Below are 24,371 nucleotides of genomic sequence, written 5' to 3' on the forward strand. Positions count from 1 at the left end.
GCCTTTGAAAATTCTAATGAACCAATCATGTATTTTTCTCTCCCCAATAACAACCTGCTTTAATAGTAAAATATTTGAAGTGAGGACATACTAGGTAACTGAGGGTTGTATATGTTACACCTATGTTCACATTATGAGCAAATATTAAGGTCCATGTGTAGGTATAAGCTTTTGTGCACATACATTCTGCTCAGAAAATATTCAGTCATTTTGTTTCATTTGCCACTTCATGATGCAAAAAAGCATTTGTATCAGTGTCTAGTCAGGATAATAGAACCATTCTCAGCTTTTCAAACAGAGGGAAGCAATGCAAGGAATTGTTTACAAATGTGTTGAAAAGGCTGAGGGAGAGAAAAGGGGAAGATGATATTACCCAGAGATTAGTAACTTCAGGAAGTCACTGTGGCCTCTAGGGTTGGAGGAACAAAGGAGAAAGTGGTACTTAAACCCTACAAGCCTTACTCTGGTGGTGATGCCACCACCTCACCACTGCTCTGCAGTCATGCAACAGCTTGCAGTCCCACTAGGGCTGGTGGATTTGCTGCCTGAGTGGCTGGTGCCTATAATTGTAGGCTGCTGGTGCCACTGTGCTGCTACTGCAGAGGCCAGCAGTTATCTGGTGCTGCCGCCACCAGTACCAGAACCAGTGAGCGCTAAGTGCCAAGGTGGCTGGACAAGCCAAAGAAGGAAAATCATGGCTTTCTTTCTTTTTCCTAACTTCCATTCTGACACCAGTCTTCCCATTGGCAGACCTAACCAGAAACCAGCTGGCAAGGAGCTCTGGGATGCATAGTTTATGGGTTCCAGTCCCCAAGGAGAGAGGAATGATGAGGATAGAACTGATTGCCAGCAGAGAAATACCGAGCACTGCAGTTACACCACTTTCTTCAAGATTGAAGAAAGTAAGAGGGAGAGGCATTAAATAATAGAGGAAATTATGTCTTATCTGTTATATAGAAATCTGAAGGATATTTATGTTCAACCCACACTTTATGGATATTAGGTTCCTATTGCTGCTGTAACAAATTACCACAAACTTAGTGGCTTCAAACAACACAAATTTATTATTCTTCAGTTCTGTAGGTCAGAATTCCCACAGAGGTCTTGCTGGGCTAAAATCAAGTTGTAGGTAGGGCTGCTTTTTTTCAGGAGGATTTAAACGAGAGCCCATTTCTTTGTCTCTTCCAGCTTCTAGAATTTGTTTATGTTCTTTGGCTCATGGCTTCCCATCTCTATGTTCAAAGCCAGCAAGTTCTTCTCCTGCTGCTATCTCTCTGATTGTCTGTAGCTGGAAAAAACTCTGTACTTTAAAGGACTTATGGGATTAGATTAGGCCCACCTGGATAATTCAGGCTCCTCTCCTCATCTCAAGGTCCTTCATTTTAATCACATCTGCAAAGTCCCTTTTGACATGTAAGACAGTATTCACAGGTTCTGAGAATTAGATTGTGGGCATCTATGGGGACCATTATTATGTTTACCACAACTCAGAATTTTGGATTCATAGACATCTGTGATTATTCACTGGTTATCATCTCCCGTAGACATATCAAACACATAATATCCAAAACTAAATTAATCTTCCACCAAGTGCATGCTTTCTTAGTTAGGGACATCATCTTCATTTAACAGTGTAGGCTTGAATCTTGAGACTATTTTTCTTTAATTCCTCATCAGATTGGTAAATCTGCTCATTTTAACTCCTAAATATTTCTCCAATCTACCCCTTCCCTCCAACTTTCCTACCACTCCTACCTCCTGGAATGCAAGCATTTTCCATTTTCCTGAAAATAAAATAATCCTTGATTAACTGTATGGCACTTATGCTAGCTGGTGGAGCTACCCATGTTGTCTGCTCCAATGGAATTTACAGCCTAGAATGGAAAACACACATTAAACAAATAAACCTGTATGATATATGTTCTAGAAGAGGACCTTTCTCATCTTTCTGATTATGATTCATTTTTCAAAAATTTTGTGAATATTCTAGAGAAAGGCCATCAAGTTGACTGATTTAAATTCAATCAATAGTAAGTAGTCTTGGTATATGTATGTTGCTTCCCCTGATTCTGGAGGATAGAGAGGGAAAATAAGACTGCTAAATTACATGTCATATATGGCAACTTAGTTACTTGTGGTAAAATCAAGCTAGAATGGCCTTAAGAGCTCATCTTCATCTGTTGTTTAAATGGGGTTAAACTAATGATTTGAGGCCTCTACACTGGACTTAAAGAATCACAATGCCTTGGGTGGGGCCTGGATATGCAGTTTAAACAAGCAGCCCACGAGTTTGTTGTACACATTAACATTGTAGAATTACTGAACCAATGTGAACTTACCAATACTCTTTGGATTTACTTGGATTTAGAACTTCAGAGGCCAGAGCTGAGGAAGATTTTATGACTTGCTCACTCTCCTCTCCTTTCTTCACTGGTAATTCCTATGGGAATCCCCTGTAATGCTTGCTTGGAGTTCAGACACCTCTCAAATGCGCAGTTCACAATGGTAGTAACAGGTAGGGAGCACTCATTCTACATCAGACATACTGTGCCCAAACAAGCCTTTCACACATTGTCTCATTTAATTCTTAAAACAATCTTAAGATGGAGTCACTATTCCATCTGCTACTGAGGGGCAGAGAGATGTGGTTGGACCCAGGAACCTTCAGAAGCTAAAGCTCAGGTGTGAAACCACTTGACTGAGAATTGATTATTCTCTCTCTATGCCCCCCATGACAATTTTCACTTTCATTTATTACGACAGAATGGCATTTTAATTGTTGACTCACATACTTGTTTCTCTTTTGTTGAGTCTCCTGGCAGTAGGACCTGTCTCTTCTTTATTCAGGTAAATGACAGCACCTGGATGCCACAGAGTCTGGGGCTTAGTAGGCATTCAGTAAAACTCTACCTCCTTGGTCATTCTTTTACACATTCATTCAATCTTAGTTGATTAGAATGGGTCAAAATGAAAACATTAACTGAAATGTAAAATTCGAGTATCTACACATATGGCAAATTTAAATAAAAATTTGACAAAATATTCATTTGTACAGCAATGTGTAGGTATAATTAACAAATGTTCAGATTTTAGTAAGGAACTAATGGTGCAAACTCTTGTTATTGGCAATTACACAAAACTATAAAACACTTTCCAGGAACCCAAAGACACTAATAATGCATAATAATTAAAAAGTGAGGCACTTTTCTGAAATTTTATCTCACATAAATTATAAATAACATTATAATTTTTCAAGGTGAAAACCCCAAATTATCTCTGTCCATAGGAGAAAATTAAAATGTGTATATTGCTTCCATTATTATTGTGTACTTTTTCTTACTTTGTCATATACTAATTTTGCTCATAGGTGTGAATATTAAACATCAATTTATGTATGTCAGGTGACAAGGCACAGTGCGGTTATTACCTTTTCCCTTCAGGTACATATGATTAAGCAACCAATTTTTTGTTAGAAACATATAATGGAAACAAAAACCCATAAAACCAACATAAGCCCATCTTCATCTTGTTAGAATTTGAGCTCTTTAAAATAATAATAAAAAAATTCCTTCATAAATATATTAAGCCACTTAATTACAATGGTGGGTGATTCTTTAAATGTTCACATTATTATTGAAGAATATAAATTGGGTGTTCACAACACACATTAATAAACGTTAATTAACTGATCAGGGTCCAATTGTCAGAGTTGGTATTTGAACATTTATCAAAGGGTAGCTCAGATTCTTCCCACGAATATTAAGAGCAGCAGCTAAAGCCTGCTGGAGCACTTACTCTGTGCTTACACTGCTAGGAGATTTTCTAGAATATCTCTAGACTCCTGGATCCTTGCTGTGGAAGCATTATGTATCAACAACTTGACTAATTGGCCCAACATTCTTGAGGCCTCCCAAGGCTGTTGGTCAGAATTCAAACCATCTCATGCCCTTGTCACAAAGCTTACTGTCATAACTGCATTATGGAAACGGCAAACTTGCAGAGCACACTCTGAACTCTGATGAATTCAACAAACACTTATCGAGTGGCTGGTTATTTTCATGTGTATTTTATCTCATTGAATATTTGGTTGCTCATTCCATTTATAGGTGACCAAACAGAGGCCCAGAGAGGTTAAATAACTTTCTCAAGGTCACAGTCAGCCAGCAGAACATAGGAGATTTGAACATGAATCTTCTAATGTGAAACTGAGAACTCTTTGCTCTGTGTGAGTAGGTTGCTTTGACAAATATTTGTCAGGCTGCTAAGGAATTATTTTCTTCAAGAGGGAAAAAGATACCCACCCCTGCCAAACCACTTTAACTGACTTAAGCAAAAGAGAAGAAATTATTGGAAGGATTCAGGTGTAGAAAATGCCACCAGGCCTCAGCCGGGGCTGGGAAATGGAATCAGGAGCTGAAGTGATTCTATCTCTCCACTATTCCCAGGCAACTCATGTCTGCTTCTTACTTCAACTTCATCATTTGCTGCCTTATATATGGGCTTTCTCTGCTGCCGGTAGATAGTACTAATCCAGTCTGTATGCTGTGTGTGTGCATGTAATAGAGCAGGAGAGAGATTAGGAGGAAGGGAGGACGACAGGGTCACACCGTTGTGACCCACACGCAGAGCTTCTCAGATGGGAGTCAGAGTAGGGGTGAGGGAGGACATAATTGGTAGAGAAATGATCTGCATTAGTTATACAAAGCCTTTCTTGTACTACACTGTTAAACTTTGATAGTTAGATCCCTGGTTCTCGCACTTGATTGGACCAGTTTTACAAATCTTAATTGGTTTCTCTAGTTTGGGTTTATATACACTGATCTCTCTTGTCATCTATCTACCTATCTATCTACCCATGTCTGTAATTATATTCCAAAAATGCACATAATTCTATTTATGCAAGCATTTTATTCCTATTAATCAACTGAGAGCTTCATTAAAGATATATTTTGATGTCTCTTAAAAATACAAAAGGGAAAACTGTCTTATTGTCATTCATAAACTAATTACTTGTGCTTATACAACTGTCATTTTGGTTAATATTAGCAAGAAGAACCAGGTAGTGCCAGAGATAAGAAATGGCACTTCTGTTAGTAGTACACGCCAACCTTAAGCTGTGGGTTTCCAGCTTCTCTGACATAATAAAATACTCTGAGTAAACATCTTTAGCAACAGACATGGGTGAGTGGTCCTCCTAAGAATTATCCTCCAAAGCAGTTTTTATGGACAAGAGAACTCTTGAGAAAAAACATCACACTCTTTTTAACTTAATATTGTATGAAAGCCCTAAACTTTCACTTTCTAAAATCTTCTCTTACTTATACAAGAAGGGCAAAAGTGAAAACGTCAAACCTATAATTATCCCCCTCTGTATGTGGTGAAAGGAATACAGGAAATGCTGAAATTATCCCTTTATAAAAATCATCTTGGACTTCCCTGGTGGCGCAGTGGTTGAGAGTCCGCCTGCCGATGCAGGGGACACGGGTTCGTGCCCCGGTCTGGGAAGATCCCACATGCCGCGGAGCGGCTGGGCCCGTGAGCCATGGCCGCTGAGCCTGTGCGTCCGGAGCCTGCGCTCCGCAATGGGAGGGGCCACAACAGTGAGAGGCCCGCGTACCACGAAAAAAAAAAAAAAAAAAAAAAAATCATCTTTCTAAAAAAAGTAAATATTGAGTACATTATTAGATGACATTTTAGTTTTTAACCAGGACGTTGGATGTTTTTTAAACATCCAAGGTAAGTACTTTCTTTGTTTCTTACAAATCATCACTGAGCTGTTCACTCTTCAAAATTCAGCTCAATAATCATGTGGCTAATATGTCAAACTTTAAAAAACTTCATGTTGTTTGTAAGACCATAGAAAGTAATATTTAGTAGTTTGTGGATTTGGGGAAATATTCTGCACCAAGAATAAGGCAGTAGAGCTGTAGCCTTGGTTTCACCAGAAGGAATAAGATAGGTGTGGACAATGTCTAGTTCTTACTTTATTATCAATCAGGGCTGTGCTTTGTTAAGTCCCTACCTGCTCATTTTCCTTACTGAGGGACTAGGCTGGTAGGCTGGAATAGACAATATCTAAACCTCCTTCTAGTTCTAGTATTCATGTGCTTTCTTTTTTTTTAATTTTTTTTTTTTTTTTTTTTTTTTTGCGGTACGCAGCCTCTCACCATTGTGGCCTCTCCCATTGCAGAGCACAGGCTCCAGACACGCAGGCTCAGCAGCCATGGCTCACGGGCTTAGCCAGTCCGCAGCATGTGGGATCCTCCTGGACCAGGGCATGAACCCGTGTCCCCTGCATCGGCAGGCGGACTCTCAACCACTGTGCCACCAGGGAAGCCCCCTTTTTAAAAAAAATTTTAAAAAATTTTTGGGTTTTCTCTGATTTTTTAAAATTGAAATATAGTTGATTTACAATGTTATGTTAGTTTCAGGTGTACATCAAAGTAATTCAGTTATACACATATATATTTTTTTTTTCATATTCTTTTTCCTTATAAGTTATTACAAATTATTGAGTATAATTCCCTGTGTTATACAGTAGGTCCTTGCTGGTTATCTATTTTATATAGAGTAGTCATGTGCTTTCTTAACCTATAGTATATTAAAGGGGTAATAGTCATGCTTCTTAACAAACAGTAGACATTTTTGGCAGGGCGGGTAACGCCGTGTGGTTTGTGCGATCTCAGTTCCCAGACCAGGGATTGAACCCAGGCCACAGCAGTGAAAGCCCAGAATCCTAACCACTAGGCCACCAGGGAACTCTCAATAAACAGTACATTTTTAAAAGAGGTGCTGATCATTGTTGAAGGTAGGTGATGGGTATATGGGTTTGTTTTACTATTCTCTTTACTTTTGTGAAGGAAACTGTTTAGAGAGACAGAGAAAGAGGACTATAGCTATAGAAATTGGTAGCAATAATGAGGAAGTGCTGCAAGGAGTAGATGAAACATCTGCATCCTAAAAATCATGGTATGTTAGTTTATTTTCATGAGTCACCTAAACATGAAAGGTGATAGAAGCAATAGGGTGTAGTTGGAAGCAGAAATAGAGAAATTGGAAAACCTTGCAAGTCCCCTTGAGTAATTTCCATTGAAATGCTTTATTGTTTTGTTGTGAATGCCATATGAGGTGTACTTAGAGTCAAGTTTAATGAATATACATTACAGAGATAAATGGTTCATGAATTCACCATCATTTGGGGTTATGCATTATTGCTCTTTAAAATCATTAGTTTGGAAAATTGAGATTTGATTGTAATTTGCAATTTCCTGGCATGCCCTGACTGGACAAAAAAGGAAGCAATTTGGATAAGGGCCAGATTTCAGAGCAAAATTTACAGATGCAAAGTGCTTGATCCATAAAGTAGATAAAACACATAATCTGCAATAGACTGTAAAGTTTGACAATGGAAATCGTTGTTGAACCCAAGTTCATGTGCCCAACGCACAGTGAGGCCAAACAAGCTGAAATGTCTAAGTTTGGAGCAAAGTTTATTAGTCAAGGAGGTGCCAATCTGGAAGATGGGAGACCTAGACTCATCTCAAATCCATCTTGCTGGCTGGCCAGGGTGTAAGATTTTTAAAGGAAAAAGGGGAAGAGTGGTCTCTGTGATCCCAGATTTCAGATAAGATCTCAGCTGCAGACTTCTTGGTGCAACCTTATGACTTCCTTTGTCCCCAGTGGTCATGATTATTCTATATGTTCCTAGTCTGGTCTGGTGATTCTTTAACTTTCCTCTAGGAGAGAGCAGAAACAGTAGATGAGGCATTTTATTATTAGTTTAGGGCCTATGTAATGGTTCAGGAGTTTCAGTTCTCAGTTGACATTTCCTGTGTTATCAATTTTTAAGTCTGCTTGGGGCCAGTTGGTTGAAGCCACAGCATGTTATTTTAACAGTTTGGGGTCATAAATCAAGGTATTGGCTTAAGCTATCATCATGGAAAAGATTATGTTGGACTTGCTTTTCTTTTGTTTCTGCATTCCCTCACTTAACTGTTTGAATCTGCTCTTTGGAACTCAGGGAAGGTCTATGAGACTAAAGCCTTTTTCTATAAACAGAAAGGCATATGTGCCTGGGAGTGTCTCTTAGGGTCCTGCTCGGTTTCAATCCCCCCTTTCCTTTGATACTCATCAATTCTGAGGGGAACAGGTGTGGAACAAGAAACGGAATAGGGGTTAATCATAAACTCGGCAGGGGAGTTCAATTTTAGGGGGGATCTCAGTTTCAGAAATACGATAGAATAACCCAAAGTTTGAACTGTAACATCAGAGAACACACATATTCTAAAGTCACTTTCTGGGCTTCCCTGGTGGTGCAGTGGTTAAGAATCTGCCTGCCAACACAGGGGATATGAGTTTGAGCCCTGGTCCGGGAATATCCCACATGCCGCAGAGCAACTAAGCCTGTGCGCCAAAACTACTGAGCCTGCGCTCTAGAGCCCGTGCTGCACAACAAGAGGCGCCACTGCAACGAGAAGCCCACGCACCACAAACGAAGAGTAGCCCCTGCTTGCCGCATCTAGAGAAAGCCCACATGCAATAACGAAGACCCAACGCAGCCAAAAATAAATAAGAAAATTAAAAAGTACTTTAGCAAAAAAAAATAATAATAATAAGAGTATTAAAAAAGTACTTTAGCAGTAGTTTAAAAAAAATGAAGTCACTTTCTGTGCAGCTAGGTTTCTTCTAGAGTTTAATGCAATTATTTATGTAACCCAGATGTTTATTGAGCAAACTTTCTTTTCCAGAACTTTACAAATAGTCACTTGAGGACCTTTAAGGTACAAGACCATATCTTTGCCATTTGAAACTGGGTAGAGCTCTTTTCCTCTTGGGCCATGATTGGATATTTAATCCCATATAAAAGGACAGATTCCTTCCTTGAAACTAGAATAAACCAGTGGTCTTCCTTTTAATAAAAATTTTAGAGTCTTAAAAGGGAATTTCACATGCCCCAGTTGACCCTGCAAATTCACTAACAACTCAGCACCCAAGCTTTTAGAAATGTTGTGTGTACTTGGTCTATTTTCTCACCCAACACTCCTCAGCGTGCTGCATCCTGCTTTTGCCTCCACTACACTATGTAAGTCGCTCCCAGTCACCAAAGACCTCCTTGTCATAAAATATACTTTTTAGTCCTTTTCTGACTTGACTTTGACACAGCAGTTGTTGCTGATGAGTACTTTCTTCTTTAGCAAATGTTCTTTCCCATGACACTACCCTCTTCTTTGGTCTGCTTCTGGGCAATTTAAATAATGACATCTTAGAATTTTTTGTGGGTCCATGTTCTTCTGCCCTTTGCATTCCTTGGGGTTTTGAAGTAGGCTCTCTTCCCTTCCACTCCATATACTTGTGCCAGGTGATTGCATTACTCCTGAATGCTATCATTGTCTAGGGGGATTTTCAAGTCACCATCACTATGCCACACCCATCTTCTGAGCTTCAGGGCAATATATCTACCTCTCTTATTGAGAGTTTAACATTGATGTTTCTCATAAACCTCAAATTCTGCATGTTCAAAATGGAAAACTTCATCTCACTCCCTGTGTAATTCCAGCCTGCTGCTCTTCCAGTATTGTTGTCTCAGGTCACAACACCACTGCCTGCCAATTGTTCTGTCCTCGACCCTTTTCTCTTCTTCACACTTTCTGCTTTGAATCAAACACCAAGATACCTGAACGATCTCTTGATTTTTGCCATCTCTTCTCTTCTTGTTGCCATGATTTTTGCACAGACTTCCTATCATCTCTTTCCCTGATTACTGTAATAGCCTCCTAAATAGCATACCTATCCTGTCTAGTTACCTAGTTCTCTTTCAATCTCTTCTTTCAGTTCAAAATGGTCCTTCTACAATGCATGTCTAGTCAGGGTACTTCTCTGATTAAAACACGTCTGTGTCCTGTTTCACTTGAGAAGTCATGGTACTTATGTAACTTTAAGTGTCTGCATAATCTGGTCCCATGCCTAACTACTATCCAGTCTCATCTCTTATGATTTCCCTTTGTATTTCAGGTCCTGCCTTATTGAAGTTCTTTCTGTTCTTCTAGCACAGTATGGCTCTTCTTGCCTTTAGGTTTTAGAACACCCCTCTGCTAGGGTGTATATATATACATACATATATATATACACACACATACATACACACACATATTTTATATATATATATATATATACATATATATATATATATATATATATATATATATCTTCCTCCAGGAACACTCCCCTCCTACTCCTTGCCATTTATTTGGCTCACCTCTATTTAACTTTCAGAAATCCTTGTGCCTTTCTCCCCTCAGAGGCTTCCCGTAATCCTCTAAACTAGGTAAAGTTAGGAAACCATTGCAATTTGTATATCCACAATGATAACAATTATCATAATTGTTTCATTTTCTTTTATGTGTCTGGGGTAGAGGGAGACAGAGACTGCATACTCTCCAAGGTTGAAATGATCTTTATTTGCACCCCGAACCCCCATGCCTGACAAAGTGCCTGACACAGTTTTTCAGTTCATACTTGCTGAATGACAAAATGCAGAGAGAGAGAATAAAATTCGATGTATGAGAAAATGAAGAGGCAAGTCATTTCAGTATAATGCCAAAGGACACCTTTTCACCTAAATTTTTATTGCAAATGGAATAAATGATGTACCAATGGATTTGGAAGGGGACCGTATGGAACCGTTTATATGCTTATGGGCTTACCTGGCTCCTAACACATAACTGTACCTATAGAACTCAGTCAATAATTATTGAATTAAATGTTTTGAATGACTTTTATTTGACTAAAGGAAGGAATTAAGCTTAATAAGTGCTGTTGATTTTAGTTTTGGCTCCACTCAATACAGATATAAGATTCAGGGGAGCTGTGGTGGTGAATATTAGACTCAGGGTAATGTTTGGGATAATTTCTCCTTCGGCTTATTTTTTTTTATTTATCGAACTACTTTCTTTCACTTTTCTTTCCTAGAAGTTACTTACTTATATGGGAAAATATATATTAGCACTTAGCCATTTCAACAAAGTATGAGATTTAATATAATGCATATGCTCTAAAGCTCATCCAAAGATATTGATAATCGAAATATCAAACAAAGATTGTTCCAATCTGATATAGCTCTAATATATCAGTAATTAAAAGGACAATATTTTCCTACAAACTCCATACTCCTTGTATATTTTCTACCTCAGGAATGGTACTATCTTGTTGAAAAAGCTAGAAAACTAATATATTTGACACTTTTCTCTCTCTCATAACCCATGTTCCTTTACCTCCTGATTATATCTCAGATTGGTCCCCTAGATCTATTTCTACCATCATTAATCTAGTTCAAGCTATTATCATCTCCTGCCAGAAGACTTGTGACAACTTACTAAGGAAACTATCTGCACCAGCGTGTCCTCTGCCAACCCATTCTGCACTCGGCAGCCAAACCAATCTGATTATGCTGTGCTTAAAATCTTCAGTGGCTTCTCATCAGCCTTATAGAAAAGTGCCCCCCTCTTCACTGTTTCTTCTGACACAGTGCTACCAAACTTGATATTTAGATGTCATGATCTCATATATCAATTCCTGGCTTTTCAGTTACCCATCCATCTTTTCACTGAAATGGATGCAACCAAGATAGTTCTTTTTTAAAGGAAAATGTTGGTATTTCCTTACAAATACTCTCCAATAGGGTACATTAGTCATCCATTCAGACATTAGGCTTCACAATTTTAATAAAAAATACCTAATCCTACCCTCTGACTGCCTGACTATGAGTTAACATAGTCTTTCCTTTTGGCCACGTTTTTGGTAAGTTCAAGGGCTCATGGGCTTCTTTTATGATGCTTGTAGATTCTACGATGTAGATGAGCAGAGACCCCCAAAGGAATAAATCATTTGTTCAAGGGCACATAATGAGAGTAACAAAGGTCAGTCATCTCGCTTTAATGTTCTTTTCACTTTTTTCATTTAGATTTTGGCTGGAATAGGGTATGTGTTCAAGAATTGTCACTGTGTAGGATAGAAACTGAAGAATCAAAGAATTAAAATGTTACAAGGTGTGAAGTTTTTATCTGTGGTAAAATACACCTTCTTGTCGAGTACTCTAATATGTTTGCTTTCCAAAGACAAAGTAGCCTATAAACTGGGAAGAGAGGGAGGAGAAAGGTTAGACTTGAGTCAGAGAGATCCCTGAGAGGAGGAGATCATTACATTAGTGTGCATTTTGGTAAAATGTAAATATGTTCAATACTCAGACATTTGTTTCTTCCTTCATAAATCAAGGCTTTATATTTAATGCATTGTTTTAGAAATAGTGTCCTTAAAAATGGCTTAGTATTTTAAAAACAGATCAGAAATGTGAACTACATAATTAAAATGGAATCAAATTTACACTTCTATAACCTAAGCAAATATAGAAAATAAATTTTAGTCTTATCAAGCATATATCTCAAAGAACAGATAACTAGGGCTAGTGAAACAAGGACATAAAGAACATAAAAAGAAAGCACCTTTAAATATGGAATAAAGGTTGTATACCTTATAAGTAGCTTATTCAGAAAGAGTATTTTTAATCCAGTGAATTGGGAATGAGCTCCTGTATTGGTTCAGTGAGTAGTATTATATAAATGCAAAAGTTTGACTGAATCACTCCCAGAATATATTCCTGGTATCCTTCCAAATTCGGGTGGAAGAAATTATTACGTGGGTAGAACTGAAGATTTCAGAGAAGGTGCAACCATTATATTTTGACTTGCTATTTTAGAGAGCTTCAGAGACAATGGCCAAACCCTGATCAGTCAGATATGAATATTTTAATGCATTGAAATTTCACAGCCATTTTGAAAACATAAAATTAACCTTATGGAGAAATTCTTGCAGCTATTTTAAATGACTTGTTTTAAAAATGAGACACTACAGATACAAATACCAAAAAATTCCCATGGTAATTGCTTACAAGTTGCTGGGAAATGAGTATAAAAATAAACAGCAGCAATAAGACAGAAGACTTGCTAGATTGTGGTTGAGGACCAGGTACTATGAGGACAGAAAAGGGTATCTTGAGTTTGCCAGGCTTCACAGAGGAAATAAGATTTGATCGATAAGGAGAATCTTTTTTTTTTCTTTTTCCTATGACATCTTTAAACATCTTTATTGGAGTATAACTGTTTTACACAATGGTGTGTTAGTTTCTGCTTTATAGCAAAGTGAATCAGCTATACATATACATATATCCCCATATCTCCTCCCTCTTGCGACTCCCTCTCACCCTCACTATCCCACCAATCTAGGTGGTCACAAAGCACCAAGCTGATCTCCCTGTGCTATCTGGCTGCTTTGAACTAGCTATCTATTTTATCTATTTTTTTATTTTTAATTTATTGGAGTATAGTTGATTTACAATGTTGTGTTAGTTTCAGGTGTACAGCAAAGTGAATCAGTTATAGATATACATCTATCCAACATTTTTGGCAAATTTTAAAAAAATGATAATAGGAGAAATTGGGGGCTTCCTCCTTTTTCCTTTCCTTTCTTTTTTTGCTTACTTTTGAAGAAGAATATTCTTTTATTTTCTCTTCTTGTGCCAATGCTCTTCTCTCTTTTTAAAAAATTTTAATTTAATTTAATTTAGTATTTTATACAGCAGGTTCTTATTAGTCATCAGTTTTATACACATCAGCGTATACATGTCAATTCCAATCGCCCAATTCATCACACCACAACCCCCACTCTCCTGCTGCTTTCCTGCTTGGTGTCCATACGTTTGTTCTCTACATCTGTGTCTCAATTTCTGCCCTGCAAACCAGTTCATCTGTACTATTTTTCTAGGTACCATATATATGCGTTAATATATGATATTTGTTTTTCTCTTTCTAACTTACTTCACTCTGTACGACATTCTCTAGACCATCCACGTCTCAACAAATTACCCAATTTCGTTCCTTTTTATGGCTGAGTAATATTCCATTGTATATATGTACCACATCTTCTTTACCCATTCATCTGTCAATGGGCATTTAGGTTGCTTCCATGACCTGGCTATTATAAATAGTGCTGCAATTAATATTGGGGTGCATGTGTCTTTTTGAATTATGGTTTTCTCGGGGTATATGCCCAGTAGTGGGATTGCTGGATCATATGGTAATTCTATTTTTAGTTTTTTAAGGAACCTCCATACTGTTCTCCATAGTGGCTGTATCAATTTACATTCCTACCAACAGTGCAAGAGGGTTCCCTTTTCTCCACACCCTCTCCAGCATTTTTTGTTTGTAGATTTTCTGATGATGCCCATTCTAACTGGTATGAGGAGATAGCTCATTGTAGTTTCGGTTTGCATTTCTCTAATAATTAGCAATGTTGAGCAGCTTTTCATGAGCTTCTTGACCATCTGTATGTCTTCTTTGGAGAAATGTCTATTTAGGTCTTCTGCCCATTTTTGGATTGGGTTGTTTCTTTTTTTAATATTGAGCTGCATGAGCTGTTTATATATTTGGAGATTAATCCTTTGTCAGTTGATTCATTTGCAAATATTTTCTCCCATTCTGAGGGTTGTCTTTTAGTCTTGTTTATGGTTTCCTTTGCTGTGCAAAAGCTTCGAAGTTTCATTAGGTCCCATTTGTTTATTTTTTGTTTTTATTTCCATTACTCTAGGAGGTGGATCAAAACAGATCTTGCTGTGATTTATGTCAAAGAGTGTTCTTCCTGTGTTTTCCTCTAAGAGTTTTATAGTGTCTGGTCTTACATTTAGGTCTCTAATCCATTTTGATTTATTTTTGTGTATGGTGTTAGGGAGTGTTCTAATTTCATTCTTTTACATGTAGCTGTCCAGTTTTTCGAGCACCACTTACTGAAGAGACTGTCTTTTCTCCATTGTATATCCTTGCCTCCTTTGTCATAGATTAGTTGACCATAGGTGTGTGGGCTTATCTCTGGGCTTTCTATCTTGTTCCATTGATCTATGTTTCTGTTTTTGTACCAGTACCATATTGTCTTGATTACTGTAGCTTTGTAGTATAGTCTGAAGTCAGGGAGTCTGATTCCTCTAGCTCTGTTTTTTTCCCTCAAGACTGCTTTGGCCATCCAGGGTCTTTTGTGTTTCCATACAAATTTTTAGATTTTTTGTTCTAGTTCTATAAAAAATGCCACTGGTAATTTGATAGGGATTGCATTGAATCTGTAGATTGCTTTGGGTAGTATAGTCATCTGTTGATATCATCTTTAATTTCTTTCATCAGTGTCTTATAGTTTTCTGCATACATGTCTTTTGTCTCCCTAGGTAACTTTATTCCTAAGTATTTTACTCTTTTGTTGCAATGGTAAATGGGAGTGTTTCCTTAATTTCTCTTTCAGATTTTTCATCATTAGTGTATAGGAATGCGAGAGATTTCTGTGCATTAATTTTATATCCTGCAACTTTACCAAATTCATTGATTAGCTCTAGTAGCTTTCTGGTGGCATCTTTAGGATTCTCTATGTATAGTATCATGTCATCTGCAAAAAGTGACAGTTTTACTTCTTCTTTTCCAATTTGTATTACTGTTATTTCTTTTTCTTCTCTGATTGTCATGGCTAGGACTTCCAAAACAATGTTGAAAAATAGTGGTGAGAGTGGACATCCTTGTCTTGCTCCTGATATTAGAGGGAATGCTTTCAGTTTTTCACCATTAAGAATGATGTTTGCTGTGGGTTTGTCATATATGGCCTTTATTATGTTGTGGTAGTTTCCCTCTATTCCCAATTTCTGGAGAGTTTTTATCATAAATGGGTGTTGGATTTTGTCAAAAGCTTTTCCTGCATCTATTGAGATGATCATATGTTTCTTCTTCTCCACTTTGTTAATATGCTGTATCACACTGATTGATCTGTGTATATTGAAGAATCCTTGCATTCCTGGGATAAATCCCACTTGATCATGTTGTATGATCCTTTTAATGTGCTGTTGGATTCTGTTTGCTAATATTTTGTTGAGGATTTTTTACATCTATATTCATCAGTGATATTGGTCTGTAATTTTCTTTTTTTGTAGTATCTTTGTCTGGTGTTGGTATCAGGATGATGGCAGCCTCATAGAATGAGTTTGGCAGTGTTCCTTCCTCTGCCATTTTTTGGAAGAGTTTGAGAAGGATGGGTGTTAGCTCTTCTCTAAATGTTTGATAGAATTCACTAGTGAAGCCATCTGGTCCTGGACTTCTGTTTGTTGGAAGATTTTTAATCACAGTTTCAATTTGATTACTTGTGATTGGTCTGTTCATATTCCCTGGTTCAGTCTTGGAAGGTTATACCTTTCTAAGAATTTGTCCATTTCTTCCAGGTTGTCCATTTTATTGGCATAGAGTTGCTTGTAGTAGTCTCTTAGGATGCTTTGTATTTCTGCAGTGTCTGTTGTAACTTCTCCTTTTTCATTTCTAATTTTATTGATTTGAGTCCTCTCCCTCTTTTTCTTGTTGAGTCTGGCTAATGGCTTATCAATTTTGTTTATCTTCTCAAAGAACCAGTCTTTAGTTTTATTGATCTTTGCTATTGTTTTCTTTGTTTCTATTTCATTTATTTCTGCTCTGATCATTATGATTTCTTTCCTTCTGCTAACTTTTTGTTCTGTGTGTTCTTCTTTCTCTAGTTCCTTTAGATGTAAGGTTAGATTGTTTATTTGAAATTTTTCTTGTTTCTTGAAGTAGGCGGTATAGCTATAAACTTCCCTCTTAGAACTGCTTTTGCTGCATCCCATAGGTTTTGGATCATTGTGTTTTCGTTGTCATTTGTCTCTAGGTATTTTTTTATTTCCTCTTTGATTTCTTCAGTGATCTCTTGGTTATTTAATAAAGTATTGTTTAGCCTCCATGTGTTTGAGTTTTTACATTTTTTTCCCTGTAATTCATTTCTATTCTCATAGCATTGTTGTCAGAAAAGATACTTGATATGATTTCAATTTTCTTAAATTTACTGAGGCTTGATTTGTGACCCAAGATGTGATCTATCCTGGAGAATGTTACGTGCACACTTGAGAAGTGTAATCTGCTGTTTTTTGATGGAATGTCCTATAAATATCAATTAAATCTATCTGGTCTATTGTGTCATTTAAAGCTTGTGTTTCCTTATTAGTTTTCTGTCTGGATGATCTGTCCATTGGTGTAAGTGAGGTGTTAAAGTCCTCCACTATTATTGCGTTACTGTCAATTTCCTCTTTTATAGCTGTTAGCAGTTGTTTTATGTATTGAGGTGCTCCTGTGTTGGGTGCACACATATTTATAATGTTATATCTTCTTCTTGACTTGATCCCTTGATTATTATATAGTGTCCTTCCTTGCCTCTTGTAACATTCTTTATTTTAAAGTCTATTTTATCTGATATGAGTATTGCTACTCCAGCTTTCTTTTGATTTCCATTTGCATGGACTGTCTTTTTCCATCCCCTCACTTTCAGTCTGTGTGTGTCCCTAGGTCTGAAGTGGGTCTCTTGTAGACAGCGTATATATGGGTCTTGTTTTTGTATCCATTCAGCAAGCCTGTGTCTTTTGGTTGGAGCCTTTAATCCATTCACGTTTAAGGTAATTATCAATATGTAGGTTCCTATGACCATATTCTTAATTGTTTTGGGTTTGTTTGTGCAGGTCCTTTTCTTCTCTTGCGTTGCCCACTTAGAGAAGTTCCTTTAGCATTTGTTGTAGAGCTGGTTTGGTGATGCTGAATTCTCTTAGCTTTTGCTTGTCTGTAAAGCTTTTGATTTCTCCATCGAATCTGAATGAGATCCTTGCTGGGTATAGTAATGTTGGTTGTAGGTTCTTCCTTTTCATCACTTTAAGTATATCATGCCACTCCCTTCTGGCTTGTAGAGTTTCTGCTGAGAAATCAGCTGTTAACCTTATGGGAGTTCCCTTGTATGTTGTCTTTTTTCCCTTGCTGCTTTCAATAATTTTTCTTTGTCTTTAATGTTTGCCAATTTGATTACTATGTGTCTTGGCATGTTTCTCCTTGGGTTAACCCTGTATGGGACTCTCTGTGCTTTCTGGACTAAGGTGGCGATTTCCTTTCCCATGTTAGGGAAATTTTCAATTATAATCTCTTCAAATATTTTCTCTGTTCCTTTCTCTCTCTCTTCTTCTGGGACCCCTATAATGCAAATATTGTTGTGTTTAATGTTGTCCCAAAGGTCTATTAGGCCGTCTTCATTTCTTTTCATTCTTTTTTCTTCATTCTGTTCCACAGCAGTGAATTCCACTATTCTGTCTTCCAGGTCAGTTATCCGTTCTTCTGCCTCAGTTATTCTGCTATTGATTCCTTCTAGTGTAGTTTTCATTTCAGTTATTGTATTGTTCATCGCTGTTTGTTTGTTCTTTAAATCTTCTAGGTGTTTGTTAAACATTTCTTGCATCTTCTTGATCTTTGCCTCCATTCTTTTTCCGAGGTCCTGGATCACCTTCACTATCATTATTCTGAAATCTTTTTCTGGAAGGTTGCCTATCTCCACTTCATTTAGTTGTTTTTCTGGGGTTTTATCTTGTTCCTTCATCTGGTACATAGCCCTCTGCCTTTTAATCTTGTCTATCTTTCTGTGAATGTGATTTTTGTTCCACAGGCTGCAGGACTGTAGTTCTTCTTGCTTCTGCTGTCTGCCCTCTGGTGGATGAGGCTATCTAAGAGGCTTTTGCAACTTTCCTGATGGGGAAGGACTGGTGGTGGGTAAAGCTGACTGTTGCTCTGGTGGGCAGAGCTCAGTAAAACTTTAGTCCACTTGCCTGCTGATGGGTGAGGCTGGGTTCTCTCCCTGTTGGTTGTTAGGCCTGAGGCAACCCAACACTGGAGACTACCTGGGCTCTTTGGTGGGTCTAATGGCAGACTCTGGGAGGGCTCACACCAAGGAATACTTCCCAGAACTTATGCTTCCAGTGTCCTTGTCCCCACTGTGAGCCACAGCCACCCCCTGCCTCTGCAGGAGACCCTCTAACGCTAGCAGGTAGGTCTGGTCAGTCTCCCCTGGGGTCACTGCTCCTTCCCCTGGGTCCCGATGCACACACTACTTTGTGTGTGCCCTCCAAGAGTGGAATCTCCGTTTCCCCCAGTCCTGTCAAAGTCCTGCAATCAAATCCCAGTAGCCTTCAAAGTCTGTTTCTCTTGGAATTCCTCCTCCCGTTGCTGGACCCCCAGGTTGGGAAGCCTGACATGGGGCTCAGAACCTTCACTCCAGTGGGTGGACTTCTGTGGTATAAGTGTTCTCCAGTCTGTGAGTCACCCACCCAGCAGTTATGGGATTTGATTTAACTGTGCTTGTGCCCCTCCTACCATCTCATTGTGGTTTCTCCTTTGTCTTTGGATGTGGAGTATCTTTTTTCGTGATTTCCAGTGTCTTCCTGTTGATGACTGTCCAGCAACTAGTTGTGATTCTGGTGTTCTCACGAGAGGGAGTGAGAGCACATCCTTCTACTCTTCCATCTTGGTTCAGGGCCCTCTGTAAGGAGAATCTTGCTAAGAGAAATGAGGAAGGAAGTTAAAGGCAAAAAGTATGAAAATATTGGGAAATCGTTAGAGAACAAAGTGTGAGAAAGGGAATGATGAGTACAGATGAGGGTGGGTAGCTTAGTAAGCAAGAATCAGAGAATCAAGGCTTTGCAGATCATGAAAGAAATTTGCTTTTTATCTGGAAGATGAAATGAAAGCCACTGAAGAATTTTGGTCAGAGGAATAACATTTATTAGTGTTTACTGTATGCTAGGATCTTTCCACAATTATTCATGCAGTGTCCATAACCAGTCTTATAATGTAGATACTGTTAATCACAACTTATTTTGTAGATGAGGAAACTGAGGTGCAGAAGGGTAAAGAAACAAATTACAGCTCTACAAACTTTCAGAACCAGGTTTCAATACAGCAATTTGATACCATAGGTGGCTCTCTTACATCTTTTGCTATACTGCCTTTAACTTTGATAGAAATATTACATAGACTAGAAAGACAGAGAGGCGGAAGAGAAGATTAGAGTGAGGGAGATCCCTAAGAATGGCACATAAGCAAGGCCAGACTCTAGAAACACTAGGAAATGGGTGGGGCTTGGATTGATTGGCTGTCAGTGAAATAAAAAGGAAGGGAGGATATTAGGACAACGTTCAAGGTCTGACTTGGCAACTGTGTGGAGAGTGGTCCATTTTACAGCAATGGGGAGTACAGGTGGGGGAGCAGATTAAAGGGATAGTAGAGACAAGGAATGATTCGTTCTATCCAGGACTCTTGCAGATGGAGGTGCCTGTGGAAATCCAGTCAGGTGTCTTGAAAAGGCATTATGTGAGGACCGGAGCACAGAACGTGTTTGGCGTAGTAGTGAAGAGAGCACTTAGAGTTAATCCATACCCTAACCATGACTACAGTTAACTATTTAAAGTTATAAAGTGGAAATAGGGGACTAGTATTACCAACTCTTGCTTTTACTGTTGGCAAAGCACTTAATGTCTTTTTCTTCAAAAAAGTGTGGCTGAGGGGGTAGGCAGGTAGAACAGACATTTGACAGGTACCTTTGGGGCTTCTCTTTATATTTTCTTAAAAACTATGCTCTGTATTTATTGTATAAATCATATCAGCAGGTAATCTGGAAATTTACATAAATGACCACAAGGGGGAGAACTCTAATTCTACATTAAGTCACTTACTAACAACATGAAATATTCTAAAAGTACTTGCTATATTCAGCTGTTGTTAAGCTGTCCCATTTCCACTTCCTCATGGAAGCTGGGAGAATTCTGTGCTAGAGATAGGTTTCACTGAATTGGAATGCTGTTTTGTTGTGCTAAAGTTATGATAAAGTCACTAAGTGTAAGAATCTGTTTGTACTAAGCAGTGATTCTCCAGGAAGGAATTCAGATGCTTCTTTAAGTAAAATGAAGACAGTACAAGTTTTAAAATTCACCCCGGGAGGGTTTTCCCTCCAAATAACATTATTTCAGTTGTCCTTCAAGAAAACTATATATAACCTTCCTGGAAGTCCTTGGTTACATTGAAACAAGAACAAGATTGTCAGCATGTCAGTCTATTGTAGAAGATATTGGTATCAAAACAAAAGGATGGGAATGGTGCTGGCCATGCCACTTAAATGTCTTATGTTCCTCAAACATATATGAATATATGTTATATGGTCATTGTTATGTGAACAGTGAATGTTGTATGTTCAGTGTTTAAATGCTCATTTTCTATTTGGTTTAACTTCTGTGTTCTGGTTTTATGTAAAGTTTCATTGTAAGAAAACTATAACCCTCATTGGGGTGAGAATTACCTTTTGAGGCTGCCTAACATTTGAGTCACATTTTTGGACTTGATCAAATTAAATTACATTTGTAAGGTATGAATATAGTATTTCTGCATTTTATCTATATACCAAAACAAACACAGCTAAATGAGTGTTGTCCCCTTTAAAGATGTGATATTGGTGAGCTCTGTAGGACTCTTAATAATGCAACTGTTACTGGAAACATATCTGTATTTCCCCTTAGAGGCAGTGTCACACTCTTTTAATATGTTCAGTGACAGCAGATCTTCCTTTGAGACTGAGTACAATATTTAAAGATAAACATTTCTATGAATGAAGTTTGAATATTAAGGTCACCAATCAAATTGCAATATATATTATTTGGGGTTCAAAAAACTAGATGTAACTAAAATATTTTAACTCCTTTTGATTTATAAACCTCCTTAATTTATCTGCCATTAATGAGTCACAAAATGTTTTTAGCAATGATGCTGTCACTGAAATAAATATAAACTCTCCTAAGGTGACTACTTGCATTTGAATAAACTCATTCTAGAGTGTCATGTAAATAAATAAATAAATAAGTAGTTTATTTATGCTTACTTTGTGCTTATTTTCCAATTATTTGCACAATTCATGCTTCAGGAATCCTTTAAATATAAAGTAACAGTCTACTAAGTAAATCAGTGTTTTCATTTAGATATTTTCTATAACTTCTTCCAAAAATGACTGAGGTTTTTTATGTTTTTGTTTGGCCAATGAATTAATTTTCTATCAGTATTTCTCACACCAGAAAGTATTATAGACCAATAGAAGTTCTATGCTGGGCAGTGTGGAGGACACACCTCTTACTCTGCTTGTATATCCAGTGACTACCACAGTACTTGGTGCCCTGGTAAGTATTTACTGGTAGATATTTAGAAAATATTAGTTGCATAGATGAATGAATAAATAAATCATATGTACATATATCAATAAAATGTACATACAAAATTATTCTTGTTATATATTAGTGTTCCAGACTGCTGCATAAACATTCACCCAAAACTTAGTAGCTTGAAAAAAAAAAAAACTTAGTAGCTTGAATCAACAACAATAATTTTTGCTGTTCACAGATCTGCAATTTAGACAGGGCTCAGTGGAAACAGCTCATCTTTACTCTACTCCTCCTCCACATGGTGTCAGCTGGTCTGGCTTGAAATCCAGGTTGGCTGGGAGGCTAGAGCCTGGAGTCACCTGAAGCTTCACTCAGTCACATGTCTAGTGGTGATACTGGCTGTTGCCTGGGACTTCATCTGGGGGTGTCATCTGGAAACCTGCTTGGATTGCTCATAGCATATTGTCTAGGTTTCATTCAAGTGATCAAGGCAAAGTGCAAGGCATTTTTATGACCTTGGAGGTCACATTGGATCACTTCTGTTGTAGTATTCATCTAGGCAGTCACAAAGAAAAGTCCGCCTGATTTCAAGGGGAGGGTATTTAGAACCCACCATGCGATGGGAGGTGTGTTGAGGTCACATTGTAAGAAGAGCGTGTGGGATGGGATATATTGCAGTGGCAATATGTGATTACTCCCTCACTTTGCTCTTACAGTCTTTCCTGCATATTGCGACTATAATAATGATCATATCATACATCATGTCATGCATCATATTTACTTTTACACATATTTGCCTCCAAGGTTAGGCTGCAAGCAACTCAAGCATTGTATATTTCCCCGAAATTTTGTACTCTCAGAACATAATACTGCGTGGTGACAGCTGCTCATTGATGGTTGAAAGAATGAATGAAAATCTGAATCAAGTGTTTATCCTTTTTCATCTCTACTTTTCATTAAAAATTAAGTCATTTCCTCAAAATGATGTTAACCTTATGAAAGAACTTATGACCTTATTAAACCCCTTCATTATTGAAAATAATGTGATCTTGATATCAGACCAGATAAATTTTCAAGTTTAATTCAACATCCTCTGTAAAGATTAGTCTATTACCTTTGTGTAGATTACTGTGTTGTTTCTTTCCTTTTTTAAAGAGAAAAGTAACTTTAAAAATATTTTCCTTTTATTTAAGTAGCATACATTCCTTAAGAGATTTGACCAAGCTGACCACATCATCTCTCTTCATCCTAGAAGTGGGAAGGAGTGGGCCATACCACCTCAGAATCCAAGGTGACATGTATGGGTTTATTATACATGTTTATGAAAGTTTCTGGGTCCATTAATTCTGGAGAATTGCATATGTACTTTATTATTTGTTCTGGAAGGAATAATTCGGGTGCAACTTGGTGCAAATTATTGCCTGGTCCTTTAGTGCCCACTTTCACAGTCTTAAAAAGATGGAGTGCTAGTTTATGGGTTTGGATGAGAAATTCTGTCATGACCTCTTGTAGGGACAGTGACTGTGTCACATCATCAAGATACATAACTGGCACTTTTATTACTGAAACATGCCATTGCATAAAGAGCCTTGTTGGTATATTGTGGGATGTGACTATAATTTTCATTCCTTGGATAAAAAATTCTGTTTCATCCTTTTCATGGCTAAGATAATCCAAAAGAATTTGGTAAAGAGTACCACTGGAGGACTCCAGGATATGCACAATGGAAGTAGGATATATGAGCAATAGTCCTGTCACTGCTTCTCCTGGGTGACGTTTCAAGATTGACTGAAACAGTTGTTCATAGTATTCAGCAATATCTTTTTTTTCTATGTTTGCTGTTACCCTGGCCACTAGGAACATCCTATGAAGAAGGAATTTCTTTAGTTGTAGTTTTTGCTTTTCTTCCTGAAAATGAAAGTAATTACTACGTGGAACTTGTGGCATTAGAAGACATTCCAGTGGAAAATTCTTTTTGTTGGTCTTTTGGGTATGGGCTGAGAAGGACATCATAAGTCCTATTGATTCTTCTAGATGATTCCAGTTTTTAGCTTATTACAATATTTACATTATCAGGCTACCTCTTCGGTGATGAACTCTTATTTTTGTTTCTTCAGGCAAAAAAAAAAAAAAAAAAAAAAAGTTTACTCAGTTGATTAAATACTTTCCAGTGTTATCAATAAACAATGTCTTTGAAGTTAAAGAGAATGTTGAAACAAGTATCAAATTATAGAGTTTTGTTTTAAAGTTTACAATGAAATAACTAACACTCACATCCTAG

General features: G+C 37.6%; 2 protein-coding genes across 2 annotated transcripts in view; one reads left to right on the top strand and one right to left on the bottom strand.

The window, feature by feature from the left end:
* Positions 1-24,371, top strand: part of ZNF804B (zinc finger protein 804B) — a 472,716-nt gene that overhangs the window by 16,204 nt on the left and 432,141 nt on the right. The window lies entirely within an intron of this gene.
* TEX47 (testis expressed 47) lies at positions 23,339-24,100 on the bottom strand. The gene has a single exon (XM_059074048.2). The coding sequence runs from the start codon at positions 24,098-24,100 to the stop codon at positions 23,339-23,341; it is 762 nt and encodes a 253-aa protein (XP_058930031.2).

This window comes from Kogia breviceps, chromosome 9, assembly GCF_026419965.1.
Source record: "Kogia breviceps isolate mKogBre1 chromosome 9, mKogBre1 haplotype 1, whole genome shotgun sequence".
Classification (NCBI taxonomy): domain Eukaryota; kingdom Metazoa; phylum Chordata; class Mammalia; order Artiodactyla; family Physeteridae; genus Kogia; species Kogia breviceps.